Source organism: Nomascus leucogenys, chromosome 15 (genome assembly GCF_006542625.1).
Source record: "Nomascus leucogenys isolate Asia chromosome 15, Asia_NLE_v1, whole genome shotgun sequence".
Taxonomy (NCBI): domain Eukaryota; kingdom Metazoa; phylum Chordata; class Mammalia; order Primates; family Hylobatidae; genus Nomascus; species Nomascus leucogenys.
The window spans coordinates 52,447,572-52,467,525 of record NC_044395.1 but is presented as its reverse complement, the minus strand read 5'-3'; the positions used below and the strand labels follow the sequence as shown (position 1 = coordinate 52,467,525).

General features: G+C 36.5%; 1 protein-coding gene across 20 annotated transcripts in view; it reads right to left on the bottom strand.

Moving 5' to 3' along the window:
• DLG2 (discs large MAGUK scaffold protein 2) overlaps window positions 1-19,954 on the bottom strand; it is a 2,190,999-nt gene that overhangs the window by 702,959 nt on the left and 1,468,086 nt on the right. For all 20 annotated transcript variants that reach the window (XM_030828789.1, XM_030828794.1, XM_030828795.1 and 17 more), the window contains one exon: window positions 15,209-15,259. In XM_030828789.1, the coding sequence (XP_030684649.1) occupies window positions 15,209-15,259 (51 nt within the window). The remainder of the gene's footprint in view (window positions 1-15,208; window positions 15,260-19,954) is intronic.

Here is a 19,954-nt window from a genome sequence, read left to right as displayed (position 1 = left end):
CTAGTATCTAGTTCTAGGAACTCTTTTAGGCATTCATATGTTATTGCTATTTTTTTCTTTTTTACCACAATGCTATGAAGTAGATAGTAGTATCCCATTCATTACAGAGAAAACTGAGGCTTTAATAGGTTAAGTAACGAACGGTCATTCAGGAAGTGGCTGATTCTAGATTCTAACAAGGCCTGAGTTCAAAGACTGTGCTTCTTTCCACCATTTTTATTTTTATTTACTTTTTGTTTTATTATAAAAAATCTTCTAAATTTGATATTTCTGATTTTTCCTCGGAATTTTACAAATCATAATTTTTTCCAACTATTACTGTAGATTCCAGGGGACACGTGCAGGTTTGTTATAAAGGTATACTGTGTGATGCTGAGGTTTGGAGTACAATCGAACCTGTAACCCAGGAAGTGAGCATGGTCCTAAGTAGGATGTGTTTCAGCCCTTGCAACCCTCCCTCCCTCCCTCTCCCCTCTGTTATTCCCCAGTATCTATTGTTCCCATGTTTATGTCCGTGTGTATCCAATGTTTAATTCTCACTTATAAGTGAGAACACACAGTATTTGGCTTTCTGTTTCTGCTTTAGTTTGCTCAGGATGATGGCCTCCAGCTGCATCCATGTTGCCACAAAGGATATGATTTTTTTTATGGCTGTGTAGTATTCCATGTGTGTGTATGTATATTTTCTTTACCCCATCCACCACTAATGGGCACCTGGGTTGATTCCATGTCCTTGCTATTGTGAATAGTGCTGTGATAAATATATAGGTGCATGTGTCTTTTTGGTAGAATGATTTATAATTCTTTAGATAGATACCTAGTAATGGGATTGCTGGGTGAAAAGGTAGTTCAACTCTTAGTTCTTTGAGAAATCTCCAAACTGCTCTTCACGGTGGCTGAAGTAATTCACATTCCCATCCACAGGGTAGAAGCATTCCCTTTTCACCACATCCCCACCAACATCTATTATTTTTTGACCTCTTATCAAAAGCCATTCTAACTGGTATGAGGTGGTATCTCACTGTGGTTTTGATTTGCGTTTTTCTGATGATTAGTAATGATGAGCAATCTTTCATATGTTTTTTGGCTACTTGTATGTCTTCTCTTGAGAAGTGTCTGTTCATATACTTTGCCCACATTTTAGTGGAGTTATTTGTTTTTTTGGCCTGTTTATTTGCTTAAATTCCTTGTAGATTCTGAATATTAGACCTTTGTAGATGTATAGTTTGCAGATTTTTCTCCCATTCTGTAAGTTGGTTGTTTCTTCCCTTGATAGTTTCTCTGGTGTGCAGAAGCTCTTTAGTTAATTAGGTCCCATTGGTCAATTTTTGTTTTTGTTGCAATTCCTTTTGAGGACTTTGCCATAAATTCTTTGCCAATGCCAATGTTGAGAAGGGTATTTCTTGGGCTTTCTTTTAGGATTTTTATAGTTTGAGGTCTTATATTTAAGTCTTAATCCATCTTGAGTTAAATTTTGTATATGATAAAAGGTAAGGGTTCAGTTTCATTCTTCTACATATGAATAGCCAGTTATCCCAGCACCATTAATTGAATAGAGAACCCTTTCCCTATTGCTTATTTTTGTGGACTTTGTCAAAGATCAGATGGCTTTAGGTGTGTGGCTTTACTTATGGGTTCTCTATGCTGTTTCATTGGTCTATGTGTCTGTTTTTGTGCCAGTACCATGCTGTTTGGTTTCTGTAGCCTTGTAGTATAGTTGAAGTCAGGTAATGTGATGCCTCCAGCTCTGTTCTTTTGCTTAGGATTCCTTAGGCTATTCAGCCTCTTTTTTAGTTACATATGAATTTTATTCATTAATTTATTTATTCATTAAATTATTTATTTAAGATGGAGTCTCACTCTGTCACCCAAGCTGGAGTGCAATGATGTGATCTCAGCTCACCGCAACCTCCACCTCCAGGGTTCAAGTGATTCTCCTGCTTCAGCCTCCTGAGTAGCTGGGATTACAGGCACACGCCACAATGCCTGGCTAATTTTTGTATGTTTAGTAGAGATGGGGTTTCACTATGTTGGTCAGGCTGGTCTCAAACTCCTAACCTTGTGATCCACCCACCTTGGCCTCCCAAACTGCTGGGGTTACAGGTGTAAGCCACTGCACCCAGCCACATATGCATTTTAGATTAGCATTTTTCTTGTTCTGTGAAAAATAATGTTGGTAATGTGATAAGAATGGTATTGAATTTGTAAACCACTTTGGTCAGTATGGCCATTTCAACAGTATTGATTCTTCCAATCCATGAGGATGGAATGGTTTTCCACTTGTTTGTGTCATCTCTAATTTCTTTCAGCAGTGTTTCAGTTCTCCTGGTAGAGATCTTTCTCCTTTTTGGTTAGATAGATTCCTAGGTTTTAAAATCTTTTGTGGCTACTGTAAATAGGATTGCATTGTTATTTGGCTCTCAGCTTGAACATTATCATTGTATATGAGTGCTACTGACTTTTGTATATTGATTTTATATCTTGAAACTTTACTGAAGTGCTTCATCAGTTCTAGGAGCCTTTTGGTGGAGTATTTAGGGTTTTTCTAGGTAGAGAATCATAGTATTTTACACTCTCATAGAATATACGGTATACATAGTTTTCTATTTTCTCAGTAAAGAAAGACAGTTTGACTTCTTGTCCTATTTGGATGCCTTTTATTTCTTTCTCTCGCTTGATTCTGTTGGCTAGGACTTCAAGCACCATGTTGTAAGAGTGGTGAGAGTGGGCATCCTTGTCTTATTCCAGTTCTCAATGAGAATGCTTCCAGCTTTGTCCATGTCGTACGTTGACCATAGGACTTTCATAGATGGCTCTTATTATTTTGAGGTATGTTTCTTTGATGCCTAGTTGGTTGAGATTTTTTATCATGAAGGATGTTGAATTTTATCCAAAGCTTTTTCTAAATCTATTGAGATCATCATATGAATTTTGTTTGTAGTTCTGTTTATGCAATTAATCACATTTATTGATTTGCATATATGGAGCCAACCTCACATCCCAGAAATAAAGCCTACTTGATTGTAGTGAATTACCTTTTGGATTTGCTGCTGGATTCAGTTTGCTAGTATTTTGTTGAGAATTTTTGTATCTATGTTCACATCAGGGATATTGGCTTGAAGTTTTCTTTTTTGCTGTGTATCTGCCAAATTTGGGTATCAGGATGATGCTGGCTTTGTAGAATGGTTAGGGAGGGGTCCCTCTGCCTAGATTTTTTTTGGAACAGTTTCAGTGAAACTGGTTTCAGTAAGATTAGCTTTTTTTTTTTTTTTTTTTTTTTTTTTTTTCTGATTCAGTTTCAGAACTCATTATTGGGCTACCTAGGGTTTCAAATTCTTCTTGGTTCAATCTTTGGAGGTTGTAGGTTTCTGGGAATTTCTCCATTTTCTCTAGATTTTCTAGCTTATGTGTATAGAGGTGATCCCAATAGTCTCTGAGGATCTTTTGTATTTCTGTGGGATCAGTTGTGATGTTATCTTTGTCATTTCTGATTGTGCTTATTTGAGTTTTCTCTTTATTTCTCTTATTCTGGCTAGTGGTCTATAAATCTTGTTTATCTTTTTAAAGAAACAACTATTTGTTTTGCTCATCTTTTGTATATATTTTTGCATCTTGATTTTATTCACTTCTGCTCTGATTTTAGTTATGTCTTTTCTTCTGCTAGCTTTGAGGTTTGTTCTTGTTTTTCTAGATCCTCTAGGTGTAATGTTAGATTGTTAATGTGAGATCTTTCTAACTTCTTGACGTAGGCATTTAATGCTATAAACTTTTCGTTAACACTGCTTTCACTGAATCCTAGAGATTTTAGTATGTCACAGCTCTGTTTTCATTAATTTCAAAGAATTTTTTATTTCTGCCTTCACGTTATTATTCACCCAAAAGTCATTCAGGAGTAAGCTGTTTAATTCCTATGTAATTATGTGGTTTTGTGAGATCTTCTTGGTTTTGATTTCTATTTTTATTGCACTGTGTTCTGAGAGTATGTTTGGTATGATTTTTATTTCTTTGCATTTATTGAGTCTTGCTTTACAAATAAAGCATGTAGTAGATCTTAGAGTATGTTCCATATACAGACAAGAAGAATGTACTTTCTATCATTGTTGGATAGAATATTCTGTAGATGTTTATTAGATCCAATAGGTCAAGCGTCTAGTTTAAGTTCACAATTCCTTCTTAGTTTTCTGCATTGATGATCTATCTAATACTGTCAGTGGAATGTTGAAGTCTCCCACTATTATTATGTGGCTAAGTATTTTCATAGATCCAGAAGTACCTGTTTTACAAATCTGGGTGGTCCAGTGTTGGGTATGTATATATTTAGGATAGTAAGTCCTCTTTGAATTGAACTCTTCATTGTCATATAATGCCCTTCTTTGTCACTTTTGACTTGTTATTTTAAAATCTGTTTGGTTTTTTTTTTTTTTCTGAAGTAAGAATAGTGTCCTCTGCTCTTTCTTGTTTTCTGTTTGCATGATAGGTCTTTCTCCATTCTTTTACTTTGAGACTGTGGTTGTCATCATATGTAAGATAGGTCTCTTAAAGACACTTGGGTCTTGTTTTTTTATCCAGCTTGCCACTTTGTGCATTTTAAGTGGGGTATTTAGGCCATTTATATTCAAGGTTACTATAGATATATGAAGTTTTGATCCTGTCATCCTGTTGTTAGCTGTTTTGTAGACTTGATTGTATAGTGGCCCTATAGGGTCTGTGGCTATGTACTTAAGTGTGTTGCTGTGGTAGCAGGTATCATTCTTTGATTTCTGTTTAGAACTCCCTCAAGGACTTCTTGTATGGCTGGTCTGGTGGTAACAAATTCCCTTACGCTTGTCTGGAAAGGATTTTATTTCTCCTTTGTGTATGAAACTTACTTTGGCTGGATATGAAATTCTTGGTTGCAATGTCTTTTCTTTGAGGATGCTGAAAGTAGACCTCCAATCTCTTCTGGCTTGTAAGGTTTCTGCTGAGAAGTCTGCTGTTAGCTTGATGAAATTTCCTTTGTAAGTGACCTGACCCTTTTTTTCTAGGTGCCTGTAAGATTTTTTTCTTTCATGTTAATCTTGGAGAATCTGATGACTATGTTTCTTGGGGTTGGCCATCTTGTATAGTATCTTGCAGGGGTTTTCTGTATTTCTTGAATTTGCCTGTCAACCTCTCTAGTGAAATTGGGGACATGTTCATGAATTATATCCTCAAATACATTTTCCAAGTTGTTTACTCTTTCTCCTTCTCTCTTGGGAATACCAGCTTGGGGTGTAGTTTAGCTCTCCTTAACTAATCCCATATTTCTTGGAGGTTTTGCTCATTAAAAAAATATATACTTGTTCTTTATTTTTGTCTGACTGTGTTGATTCAAAAGACCAGTCTTTGAGCTTGAGATTTCTTTCCTCAGCTTGGTCTATTACGTTGCTAATGCTTGCAACTATACTATGAAATTCCTGTAGTGAATTTTTCAGTTCCAGAACTTTAGTTTGGTTCTCTTTTAAAATGGCTCTCTCATCTTTCAACTGTTGGATAGTTTTACTGGCTTCCTTGGATTTCTCCTGAATCTTGTTGTGTTTCCTTGTCATCGAGGCTCTGAATTCTATGTCTGTCATTTCAGCCATTTCAATCTCATTAGGAACTGTTGTTGGGAAGCTGTTGCAATTATTTGGAGGTAAGGAGACACTCTGAATTTTTGAATTGCCAGAGTTTATGCACCGATTCTTTCTCATCTGAGATGGATGCATTCCTTTATCTGACATTGCTATCACTTGGACAGGCTTTTGAAGTTTATTTTTATTTTTTTTGAGACAGAGTCTTGCTCTGTCACCCAGGCTGGAGTGCAGTGGTGCTATGTCAGCTCACTGCAGCCTACGCCTCCTGCGTTTAAGCGATTCTCATGCCTCAGCCTCCCAAGTAGCTGGGATTACAGGCACATGCCAACATGCCCAGTTAATTTTTGTATTTTTAATACAGATAGGGTTTCACCATGTTGGCCAGGCTGGTCTCAAAATACTGACCTCAAGTGATCCACCCACCTCAGCTTCCCAAAGTGCTGGGATTACAGGCGTGAGCCACTGTACCCAGCCCTTAATATTTTTAAGTACAAAAGTAATACATGCTTATTCTAACAACTGAAATCATATAAAGATACATAAAGTAAAAGCAAATCATCTCCTTTAGCCTCATCTTCAACCCCATCCCCTTGAGCTGCCAATGCTAACACCTGCTGTAGACTTTCCACATTTTTCCCTTATTCTTTCAAACAGATGCAAATGCACATTTACATATAGATAGATTCTTTTTTTTTTAATACTTTAAGTTCTAGGGTACATGTGCACAACGTGCAGGTTTGTTACATATGTATACATGCCCATGTTGGTGTGCTGCACCCATTAACTCATCATTTACATTAGGTATATCACCTAATGCTATGCCTCCCCCTCCCCCACCCCACGACAGGCCCGGGTGTGTGATGTTCCCCTTACTGTGTCCAAGTGTTCTCATTGTTCAATTCCCACCTATGAGTGAAAACATGCAGTGTTTGGTTTTTTGTCCCTGTGATAGTTTGCTGAGAATGATGGTTTCCAGCTTCATCCATGTCCCTACAAAGGACATGAACTCATCATTTTTTATGGCTGCATACTATGCCATGGTGTATATGTGCCACATTTTCTTAATCCAGTCTAAAAGCCAAAATTGACAGATGGTATCTAATTAAACTAAAGAGCTTCTGCACAGCAAAAGAAACTACCATCAGAGTGAATAGGCAACCTAAAGAATGGGAGAAAATTTTTGCAATCTGCTCACTGACAAAGGGCTAATATCCAGAATCTACAAAGAACTCCAACAAATTTACAAGAAAAAAACAAACAACCCATCAAAAAGTGGATCTGTTTTTATATTCTTGATTTCTTTTAGAGTTGAATTGTGATATATATTGAGTATAGTTGATTGGCTTCATTTCTGGATGCTTTTAGAGGATTGAGGCTCTTCATTTGTGACTAGATTTCTGCACTGGATTTCACCAGCAATGTATGCCCTTCTTTAGGTCCTATTCAGGGCCAGGAACTGGCCCTGGAGCTTGTCAACTCTGTGCAGGGTTCCCAGCTTTCTCCCTCTTCTATTTTGGTTTCTATGTCACCTCTCTATAAACTTTCAACATTTTCTTTCAAAAGATCTATTTGAAGTGTGATGATTTACTCAATATTTTGGTTTCTTTCAGTGCAAGAGGTGCTCTCAGCTACATCTAGTCAGCCATCTAGTCCCCTATGTTACTTCAGGCTGACCCTACCAGTGCTGGCTGCAAATTCCAAAGCCTGGTGATCTAAAGGGTCTGCCCCTGGAAATACACACCCAATTCCAGATGCAGATTAGTGTGCAGATGTCTTGGGTATGGGGCCACTGGTAGTCAAGTTCCAGCCTCCACTGTTTTTATAAGCTTATTTTTATTCTCAAATTATTGCAACACCTTTAACCAAAACCAATAAAACTCATTAAAATTCACACATATTATATAAATGTATTTCTGTAACTGCAAGTAGTTCAGAATGACTGCACTTCAAGATATGAACTAGGGATCCGAGAGAGAAATGAGGCTGGCAAGATGAAGAGGGCATCCATGGATGCCTTAAATAATATACCGAAGAGTTTAAACCTTATCCTAAAGACAATAAAGAACCTTTGGAGATATTTTAGGATAAAAATGACATAACCATTTTTATGTTTTAAAGACATCACTTTGGCTGCAATATTGCACAGACATAGGATTTGGGAAAGGATGCAGGTATGCCATTTAAGACAAATAATTAATGGCTAAATTCTGCCAAGTTGATGGAGGAGGAAATAATTCAAAAGTATACTGGGAATGATAGAAGAATGTATCTGGTGTTCTATACAATGGGAAAATGCAAAAGAGAAGGGAGAATTCAAAGATGCCTAGAGTATAATTCCACAAATTCCTTTTACTATCACAATCTGAGCCTCTCAGCCATAGACACCTTTGATATCTCAAGCTTTCCTGACTCCCTGGATTCTTATGACATTAGCAAATGCGGCAAAGTAAAGTCCATGTCTTTGCGTACTCTGAGTAATTTATCCATTTTCCATGTATGAAATTAATAGCTTATATACCCCCAACATGATTTGTATCAAGGGTAGTTTGTTGACCGAGCATGGATAATAGATTTATGATGCTTCTATTACCCTGACCAGCATGCATGATTACAGTTTTGCAAAGATGCTAAAATGACTATCAGCTACCTTCTTTGACTCTCATATTCCTCCCACCCTCACTGAAGAAAAAAACATTTGGAGTGCTTTCCCAACAGCTGCAGAATGTATGGCCGTGTGGTACTATTTGAATGTTTTGTCTGACAAGTTAGGGATTCTTTTTGCAACTAATAAAAAAATTTAAAAACCTGAACCACTTCCTGAAATGTAAATTATTGACTTTTTTTAGTCATTATTTCACCTATGCCAAAACAAAATGACTTATAGGGCAAAGAAAAATGACTGATTTATTGCATCATGCAAATTCCTATAGAAGAAACAAGTTTAGGATATAAAGTATGTAACATGGGAATTTTAAAAACAGTATTAGTGAATTGCCAGGTAAGAAAAGACCCAAAAGTTGTCTAATAGTGGCCTCTCCAGCTCTCCAGATATCAAAATAACTAGAAAATCATTAGATGTCTGATTTAATTAGACGAAATTCTTTTATCTCACATTGTTGATCTTTTTGAAAATTCCTAATTTCAAATAGAATGAAGGATCTGTTACTTCAAATAATATAAAGCTTTTGAGTTTCTAAATTCCTCATTTTTTCTGGGTCTCTTTAGCTATTTTTAATAATAGTGACAGGAATAAAAAAACACGCAGTGTTCGAGTAGATATTTGATAGAATTTCAGTTTTTATATAGTCAACTGTATTAAAATCTTATAGTTTAAATTTTGGGAACAGATAAATTGCTTAACTGAACTTCAAAGTTTACGTATGTGCAATTATCAGTGTATATTTTAAGCATATTTGAATTATATGCAAATGTAAATATTAAATACAAAGGTACCACCCAAGCATGTGTGTATTTAGACATAAATGAATATATTTGTATAATATCTGTGAATTTTTATTTAGCATGTTACTTTTCCATGGGCCCATTAACATTTGCACCTGCTACTCCCTATCTAAGAGGCTTTCCTCCAGTACTTTTTGAAAAATTTTTATTTTTTAAAGATGGGGTCTCATTCTATTGCCCAGACTGGACTGCAGGAGCACAGTCATAGTTCTCTGTAGCTTCAAACTACTGGGTTCAAATGATCCTGCTGCCTCAGCCTCCTGAGTAGCTGGGACCTCAAGCATGAGCTGCTATGTCTGGCTTTCACTCCCTTTTCATGGCTTGTTCCCTCTCACCTCTCATAAGCCAGCTCAGTTATGATGCCTCAGGAAATTACTTCATGCGGACCACGTATTGAGAGCAATTTACTTATCTTCATAGTTTTTGTGCATTTACTTCTGTGTCCTCGACAAGGCTGCAAAATTCCATGAAACAAGGACTGTGCCCTGTACCTGTTTAGCAAGTGCTTGACAGTTAAATGTACAAAAGATATTCATAAAGTTCACTCTGTGTGGCAAGTGGTTAATGCATTAAACAATGCTACTGTAGATGAGGAGTCATCAACTTGTTTACAAATTGCCCAAGGACTTTTTCTTTTCTTTTAATGTCACCATGATAACATAAAGAACATTATGAGAAAATTCCTTTCATCATAGAATTCATAGTCCAGTGGAAGAAACAGATTTTATTCATCATCTAGTGTGATAAATTCTCTGTGTGTTTTTTTTTATCTTTTTATTTTTATTTATTTATTTTTTTTGAGACGGAGTCTCGCTCTGTTCCCCAGGCTGGAGTGCAGTGGCACCGTCTTGGCTCACTGCAAGCTCCGCTTCCCAGGTTCACGCCATTCTCCTGCCTCAGCCTCCTGAGTAGCTGGGACTACAGGTGCCTGCCACCATGCCCGACTAAATTTTTGTATTTTTAGTAGAGATGGAGTTTCACCGTGTTAGTCAGGATGGTCTCGATCTCCTGACCTCGTGATCCACCTGACTTGGCCTCCCAAAGGGCTGGGATTACAGGCATGAGCCACCGCCCCTGGCCTTTTGTTGCTTTCAAAGAGGCATATTGCCCAAGACGGAAAGTCAAGAAAATCTTTTTGGAGGAAATGATATTTAAGCTTAATTTTGACAGCACTCTAATTCGGTGGTAATAAGCTCAGGTTCTAGTATCTGTTGGACATAGGGCTGAATCCTAACTCCATCTCTCATAAAACTATGATTTTTGGCAAGTGATTTAATCTTTGAGCCTCAGTATCCTAATATGTAAAATGGAGTTAGCAATATCTACCTCATAGGAGTGTTACTAAATGCGATTATTACTTAAATTAAACATTACAGAGGTTAAACAGAAAAAGTATAAGCTGTAAATGCACATGGCAAATACCATAACTTATTTGTCTTTGGATATTCGACATCTGATAAAGAAAAGAAAAGCAGAAACAAAAGAAGTTCTTGTTAGATTAAGTTGTTCATTGAGAGTGGAATGCTATGTCTTTAATAACTTCCTCAATTATATTTATAAATAATTCTTATGAGAACTACCATGTTAACCAAAGAAAATATTAAGAATAACTACATATGCTGCTCTAAACCTTTACATTAACTCATGTATTCATCACAACAGCCTTATGGGGTAATTATAAACAGTTTAGCCTCATTTTCAGGTGTGGCAACTGAGGTACAGAGAGGTTAAGTATGTAGTTCAAGGTCACTTGACCAGAAAGTGCTAGAGCCAGAATTCAAACCTGGATTCAAACCAGGCCATGTGCATGTATGTTACTGTCCTTCCAGTAATAGAGCCAGGCCAACTTCATTTAGATACCAACCACTCCCTGAGTATATACTACATTTCAGATGTTGTTCTAGAAGAATTTATATAAAATGACTCTATATGCTGCATATACTTACAGGAAGGAATAGATGTTAACAAAATAAACTATAAATAAAATAAAATTCAGATACTGGTGAGTGCAATTAAGTAATAATAAAATGGGAAAAAAGAAAGATGGAAATGGTACTAATTTAATTACAGTGAAAAGGGAAGATTTTTCTGAGGTGATGATATTTCTGCAGATATTTAAATAATAAAAAGAATAAACCATGTAAAGATATAATGGACAATTTTTCCAGGCAGCTAGAATAACATACATATAGGGCTTGAGTTAGGAAAAGCTTGGCTTGCTTGGAAATGTCAAGGTCATTGTGGCTAGAGTGAAATTTATGAAGAGTTGGTGGCAAGCACATAATGTTGGATAGAGGAGCAGGTGTTACATTACAGAAGGCCTTGTATGTAATGACAATAAAGTTAATTATCACCTTTGGAAGGTCTTAAGAATATAAGTGGTTTGATCTGGCTTATATTAATATTTTGTAAAAAGATAACTTGGGTTACTTGGAGGAGAACAGCAGGGTAAAAGTGGAAGCTATTATGGTTGTTGAGGCATGGGATGAAATTGGTTTGGATTAGGATTCAGCAGAGCAAGTGGTAAGATTTGACTGATTTTGTAATATATTTTCATGGTAGCACAAGCAGGACTTACTCATGAATGCTGAGGATAAAGAATAATTGAGCAAGACTTTTAGATTATTTTTCTGGCATAAATAATATGGGAAATGATAGAACCAATTAGTCAAGATGAAGAATATTAGGGCAGCAGTTACTTTGGCCCTGAAAAGAGGGACTGCAGGGAAGGGGCTTTCTTAATAATCAAGCAGCAGAGATGCCAACTGCACAGTTAGCCATACACAATCGAAGTTCACATTCAGGGAGATGTCACGGCTTCAGAATTGGGAGTCATCAGTTGACAGCTGGTATCTAAGGGCATGAGTCTGGATGAGGCCATCTAAGGAATGAAGAAAAGATGGAGAAGAGGACTGTACACTGGGTATCTGGAGTGCTGAAACCTTTAGAGGAGGAGCCAGCAAGGAGACTGAGAAAGGGCAGCCACTGAGGTGGTAAAAGAACAGGAGAGTGTTTTGTCCTGGAAGTTAAAATATTGACATCTTTAAGGAAGGAGGAAGCATCAAATCCTGCTAAGAAGTCAGTTAGGTCTGAGAGCTGATGCTTCAATTTAGCAAGATGGAACCAGTTATGACTTTGATATAAATAGATTTATGACTATTGTGGGGATGAGAACATGAAACAGGTTAAAATAAGAAAATGAGGTAATAAAGGGGAGCTAATGAAAATAGACAACTTTCCCAGATTTTTTGCAAAGCAAAATAGAATAATGAGGTAATAGTGGAAAGAAAACACAGGGTCAGGGGAAGGTTACTTATTTTTTCTAAGGTGAAAGATATTATACTACGTCTGTGTTAAAGTTATCCAGTAAAAAGTAAGATAGGGCTTGATATTGCAGAAGAGAGAGGAGATAACTGCAGAAGGAAAATCATTCAATGGATAAGTGGTAATGGAGTCTAGGTAACAAGTAAAAAGTTGGTCTTAGAATGGAATAGGAAATTTCCTTCATTGCCATGGGAGAATATACTAGTAGACTTGGTAGTAGGAAAGTGTGGTTTTCATTTGATTGCTTGGATTTTCTCAAAAACATATTAAGGCATGTCAACAGCTGAAAGAGAAGATGAGAGAAGAGAGTGCTTGAGATCTGAGGAGATATGATAAGGTATGAAATTGTTGCCCCAGAGTATGAGAAAGTGATTTTTTCTAAAGAAGTGCGTAAGAATTGCTAGGAAGTCTTGAGAGTTCACTTAAAATCAACGGTTAAAAATTTAAAGTGAGACGAGTGAGTGTCGCTCTAGCCATATCCACTTGCTGAGGCAGTGGCATGGAGTGAAGAGGAAAGTGTTGGCTTAACCAGGGTAAGCTGACTTGGACTGGGGTTTTGCTGGATGAGCACAAAAAGCTAGAGAAGAGAAAAAAACGTGCATGAGAGGGAGAATTAGAGTGAGGGACCAGGTAATACATGCTAGATGGGGAGGGAAGAGAGGGCATACAGAAAGGTGAAAGCTGGGTAGAAATGGTGAAATCAATGATCTGAGGTTCCAATGGGGCTAAAGAAGTTTCAATGAGAAGGCACTAGAATAAATGATATGAACAGAAGGGAGGAAGCATTCAGAAAGATATTGCTTGACATAGAGGCTTTGGAGAGGGGGCAGTTAATGGCAGTAACAAAGTTCAGAGTATGGTCACGAACCCCAAGGCAGGAAGTCAGCGAGGTAAACTGACATGCTGAAGATCAGGAAACAAGTAAGATCAGAATCCAGACTAGAACCCACAGTTGTCTGACTCCTACTGAGTGTTCTCTCTCATACCAATGTTAGCTTTTATTTTTTGACCTCTAATACCAGGGCAACTAAATAGTGTTCTATTCAAGATGGTGATGTACATTGGATAAGGAAAAAGGAGAAGGCTCAGCTTCACGGGCATAAGACCTGTTCAGTTGCATTGACTCCTGTGTTTAGAAAGGCCCCACATTTTCACGTTGTACTGCAGTCCATAAATCATATAGTTTGTCTTGGGAGAAACTTAATGATTTAAGAGGAATGTGTTTTTTTGTCTCATTTGAGCTGATTTTCCACAAGCCTCACTTTTCTCCAGTTAGCATACCATTAACATTTTATCAAGTCCATAATGGAAGTTTTAAAGAACCCATCTGTCAGACACTTAAGTTTCGATGTAAATTTTTGTTTAAAAGCACTCGCACTTGATAAAAATCAGCCTGAAGATGAGAAATGCTCTGACTCAGGAAAGTCAACAATTAGTAAACTAAAAAGGAGATATAAATTAAAGTGCAGGTCTAGAATCTTAATTTATGCTTGAATGATAGCTTAGTGAAAATATTTACATTTTTATTTCTTATACTAAATGTGGTTTGTGTTCATCATAGAAGGTTTATGAAATAAATATAAGCAAGAAGGATAAGCTAAAAATTACCCCCAAATCCTTAACAGGAGTTAGCCACCAAAATGTGTAACATTTGGTGTACATCCTTCCAGGCTTTATGAGTGTATTTATGTATATATGTTATATTATATAGCTTTGTGTCTATTGAATTATATTTTAAATACCATTTTAAAACTTAATTTTTAATTTAGTAATATAATCTAGGTAGACCTTTTATCCTTATAATTACATATTTTTCTAAAGTATTATTTCAATATAATTTATATTATATGAATATATAATCAACACATTATCCTTTTTTATTTATTATTAAACACGTATGTTTTTCAATCTTCACTATTATAAACCATATCAATATGCACATTCATTGTGTATTTGTCCACTCCTGTAAGTACAATTTCTGGGTCAAAGAGCGTACTCATTTTAAAGGCTTTTAATCTATGTTTCCAAATTGCTCTTGTAGGGTTGTACTAATTTTCAGAACCTCTCATTGGCATTGAATATTCACCTTCCTTTTAAGTTTTTGCCAACTGGACGGGCAAAACCTGTTTGCTCTCGTTGTCTTCCTTTGTTCTTAATGAGGTTGAACAGGTTTTCATTTGTTTATTGGCTTTTTCTTTTTTAATGAATGTCCTGTTAATACTTTTTGGTCACTTTTTTCTACATGGCCTTTGGCCTTTCTCTTATTGTTCTGTAAAATATCTAAATATATTAGGGCTGTGTTGCACAGTTTCCTTAATTTGTCAAAGGACTTTGCCAGGCCCCTACAAGCATATTTGCAGAGCTCTATGGGGTTGCTGTATTTTTTCCTGTGGCAGTAGTTTTAAAATGCACCACTTTTTTTTTTTTTAACTAAATAAGAAACGCATGGTAACTATAATTATGATGATAGTATCGATATCACACAAATGAAAACATCTTGTAACATATCTAAATAATGTATAGCCAAAACACTAATAATAAAACCATTAAGAACAAAGTGCTGTACAAGCTCATCAAACATTTCTCTTTCCCATTCATTTCTCCAAATCCTGGCAATGAAATTTACATACTGAACGTTCTGTTATTTGGTCTGCTGTCTCAATGCTTTCTACTGTGAGCATTTCATTAATATTCTCATTGTGAGTCCTGTGGGAAACTTCCAGGTTATAAAACACAATTGTATAATTTCACAAGACAGCTCATTAAGATGTTGAGTAGAATGTGAAATGCAAGATTGGGGCTTTGGATTTTTCAAAATTTTTTCTTACCCTCTCCAGTGTAATTTCTTCAAATTCATATTCAATTTCTGTCCCATTGACCTGTAAATAGGGAAAAAATAAGAAGAGAACTATTAAATACATGTTGAGGAGGAGACAGCTGCATTTTAAATAATGCTTGGGGTTAAATTTTCATTCTAGCTATAAATAACCACATTTTTTTGATATTTCTGATTGTGCATTTTCATTCAAGTGAAATATAATCCAAGCTATTCTAAAATATATGACCGGATGCTACAGAAAATAATCAAAGATTATTGCTTCCCTTAGAATTATGTGATTTTTTTGTAGTGAGGTGTAATAATACAAAATACATATTGTGAGCTTACGAAGAACAAATCATCTAGTGGCAATGATACAATTATGAGGAAAATAATTTTCTTGTTTTTTAAAAAATGTTATGTTTTAACACTAAAATATGACCTTAAAAATCAGTGATAATGGCAGAACAACATTGTTCCATTTTTGAATAGTAAAATAGCATGAAAATGACTCCATCATCTGAGAAATACCTTTTCTTTAGTGGCTCAAGCTCAGGTAAATCATCCCCATCATCCTTTTATTATCTTTATTGGAAAGCCCTGGACCATATAACCATACCTATGTACCTCAGTAGCAGTAAGAAATGAGCAAAGTAAGACACATTTTGAAATGCTTAGTGACAAATTGTTTCAACCATCCAACCAATCCTTGTATTGATTTGAATTTACAGAGAGAAATACATTTTAAATACAGCCAGGCACCTTAGATTTCCACAAATGTGCACAGAGACCATATGAAAAGTTGGTTTAAAATAATCTAACAAATATTCCTTTCTCATTTTTATCTATCTCAGAATTCTTCTCAACCAGGCAAAACCTCTAAGCAAGAAAATTCTCAAATCGGTTGTTTCTTATTTCTGATATGTGTCTCGGCAACATCATTGGAATTTAGGAATCAGCCAGAAGGACTACATTTTAACTATAAAGCCATACTTTCTGTAGGATTCTAACTTACATTTACTTTTCTATCTTAGAAGAATTTATACACAGTACCAGAGATTGAGAGATCTATGCAGGCAAGGCCCAGACAGCCAGCCCTGTTGCCTAACACAGAGCCTGGCAAGAAAATAATGAAGGAAAAGATAGGGAATGAATGAGTGACTGAACTAAGTAATTAATTTACTTGTGTAATTTATAAACATAGATATTTGTGGATTCTCTTTCATAAAAAAATTGAATGTAGTATCATCACCTAAAGGTGTAATTATAGTTATAATCAGTGAACATATAGAATGACAATGACAATGGGCTTTACTTAGGTGTGTCCACCACCCACTCACAGCATGTTTTTGATTTTCTAATTACGTGAGCTAATTGGTGAATCACAATTTACTGTTTTACTACATTATCAAATAGCCCTAAACTTAATTTGATTTTCTAGGCTTCAGCAACTTAATGACTCACAGAAAAGAACTTGATGATGTCAGAAAGCTTTAGCAGCTTTCTAGAGGGTTTTGTTTGGTATATGCAAAAGTAAAACACACAGACACACACACACACACACACACTTCAAATTCCTTGTATATATATGTTTCCATATGAATGATTTTTAAAATAATTTTCTTTGATGGATAGGAAGAGGACAATAGGGGAAGGCTGAATTAACGAGATATGTTTTCATTCCCTCAGTATGGCTCCATGAGGCTTTTCTTTGCTTCAGTGCTTCTCCAGAGTGAATCACTTCACATTATTAAAGTGCTGCAAACTGGGGAGAAAAAACAACTTCCAAGAGAGAAAAACCGCCTCTAATAATAAATGTCTAAAGGCTCAGAGTCAAAGAAGTTCTGTTAGGAAGTGCTTAAAAGACGAGAATATTTTAGTGGCATACATTGCATAGTTGTGGCCTATCAAAACCTATGCTTAACATTTCTAGGATCATAAATGCTTAGATTTTTAGAAGTATTATATATGCATATCCTAATTGGTATTCCAAAGTTCCCTAGTCAGCTACATAAATTATTGCAGGCTTATATTTACCTCATGGGTCTTTCATCTTCAACTCAAGAAAATAATATGATTTGTCGAATTCAACAGTATCCAGGTTCTTTTCATAAGGAGGGATGATGCCATCAAGGTTGGAATGTAACTTTGCTTTTAAAACAAAGCATCCTGGCCGGGTGGCTCACACCTGTAATCTCAGCACTTTGGGAGGCTGACGCAGGCAGATCACGAAGTCAGGAGTTTGAGACCAGCCTGGCCAATATGGTGAAACCCCGTCTCTACTAAAAATACAAAAATTAGCTGGGCATAGTGGCACGTGCCTGTAATCCCAGCTACTTCGGAGGCTGAGGCAGAGGAATTGCTTGAACCCAGGAGGTGGAGGTTACAGTGAGCCGAGATTGCACCACTACACTCCAGCCTGGGTGAAAGAGCGAGACCCCATCTCAAAAACAAAACTAAACAAACAACAACAACAACAACAAAGCATCCTATGTCTACAACAAGCTTTAGTGAACTTATAGAAGCATGAAGGGTTTTTAGCATAGGTGAGGCATCATTTCAACCTTTACATGAGGAGCATTTAAAGCATGGACTCACAGGAGCCAGTGAGGGAGTTCAGAAGACATTGGAAAGGCCCTAATCTCTATTCTCTCATTACTGGGAGAGTGTGGTCTATGTTCTGCCAAAGGACTCCTAAGACAAGAAATGGCAAACATCTTGAGGGAAAGAATGAGACAGAACAAAAGAATTAAGAATACCCCCACCAGGGCTGGGTGCAGTGGCTCATGCCTGTAATTCCAGTACTTTGGGAGGCAGAAGCAGGCGGATCATGAGGTCAGGAGATCGATAACATCCTGGCCAACATGGTGAAACACTGTCTCTACTAAAATACAAAAAATTATCCGAGCATGGTGGCATGCACCTGTAGTCCCAGCTACTCAGGAGGCTGAGGCAGGGGAATGGCTTGAACCTGGGAGACAGAGGTTGCAGTAAGCCTAGATAGCACCACTGTGCTCCAGCCTGGTGACAGAGTAAGACCCTGTTTCAAAACAAAAACAAAAACAAAAACAAAATACAATACCTCGATCTTAATTTGTGAAAATTTAGTGCCTTTTTAAACCAATATACCAGTACAGTATTAAATAAGGATTTAAATACTTATTTCGACTTAATTTCTAAATAAACGCTCTACAATGGTTGCTTACTGAGTGATGAAACACTGAGAGATATCTGTAGTAATTCACCCCAACCATAAACTTGTGTATCCTCACTCAGCAAAACCAAAACTGTTATAAATGGCTCCCATCATCTTTTGGGTGGTTTGCAAACAATCCATTGTTGTTTGAACTTGCCTTGGTGTCTCATTATATTCCTAATCAGGTTATCGACATATGATTTTCAATTCCTTTTCCTGAAAAGAGTTCAGCTGAATACATTTTTTTTTCTTGTACAGAAACACGGTAATATTTAAGTACCTTGGTCATGTTTTATGCTACTGATAAGTTTGGGGCCCCAAGAGCTTCACAGTGGGGGTTTCTGTTATTCCAGTTCTAGCCCTAACTGTCACAGCCTCCTCTCCACTTTGAGAACTAGAAAAATGAGAGGATTGACATTTTCATAGACTTGGAGAGTCAGTCAAATAGATTAAACTTTTCAGTGTTTGAAAAATGTGTGTGTGTTTAAGATACTTGATTTTTCTGAACTTTATGGTTCTGTGGTGACAGCTGGTAGATTTCTCTGGTGGCCAGAAAATTAAACTGATGTCACACGTTGTCCTGTACTGTTCTGAGCATGTAGCCTTCCTAGAATCATATGGCAGTTAAGTAAAGAGAGTGACCCACAGCCCACTCAAATTCAAACTTGGTATTTAATTTAAAGCTCTAACTTAATGAATGTTGAATGCATTAAATGTTTGTTTTTCTCCAATAGCTTTTAGTTAATTTTACGGCCTTTTTTCTACTTAAGTGATATAGTAACCACCTGCCTGGATGATGATATAATTTGATTTTGAGATATATTTTTATCTCCTGAAAAGACGTTCTCCATAAATAACAAATGTGAACTATCCATATTTTAATGTTGTTTCATTGGAATCTTAAATAATAATTTCTCTGAAAATTTTTGCTTGTTCTTTGCCACCTTTGTAGTTTCATTAAGGCTAAGGATATACTAAACTCCAAAATAAATAATTTTTTTTTTTTTTTTTTTGAGACGGAGTTTCAATCTTGTCGACCAGGCTGGGGTACAGTGGTGCGATCTTGGCTCACTGCAACCTCCGCATACCAGGTTTAAGTGATTCTTCTGCCTCAGCCTCCCAAGTAGCTGGGATTACAGGCATGCACCACCATGCCAAGCTAATTTTGTATATTTAGTAAGGGCTAGGTTTCACCATGTTGACAAGGCTGGTCTCAAACTCCTGACCTCAGGTGATCTGCCCACTTTGGCCTCCCAAAGTGCTGGGATTACAGGCGTGAGCCACCACGCCTGGCCCAAGATGAATAAATTTTTATATATCTCTGTGTCACATATTATAACAAGTGCTGAAACAAGGATATCAAAGCATTCACTTTTTTAGACTAAACACAATTCTACCCAAAGAGCAATTATTAAGCATGCATAAAGTGTCAAGAACAGTGACAGATACTGAGAAAATATTTTAAGATATAGCCATATTCTAAAGAAACACACAACCTTTAAAGAGGCACCAAAATACAAATATATTAAGGCCTCATACAAGCGTGATATCTAGTATTTA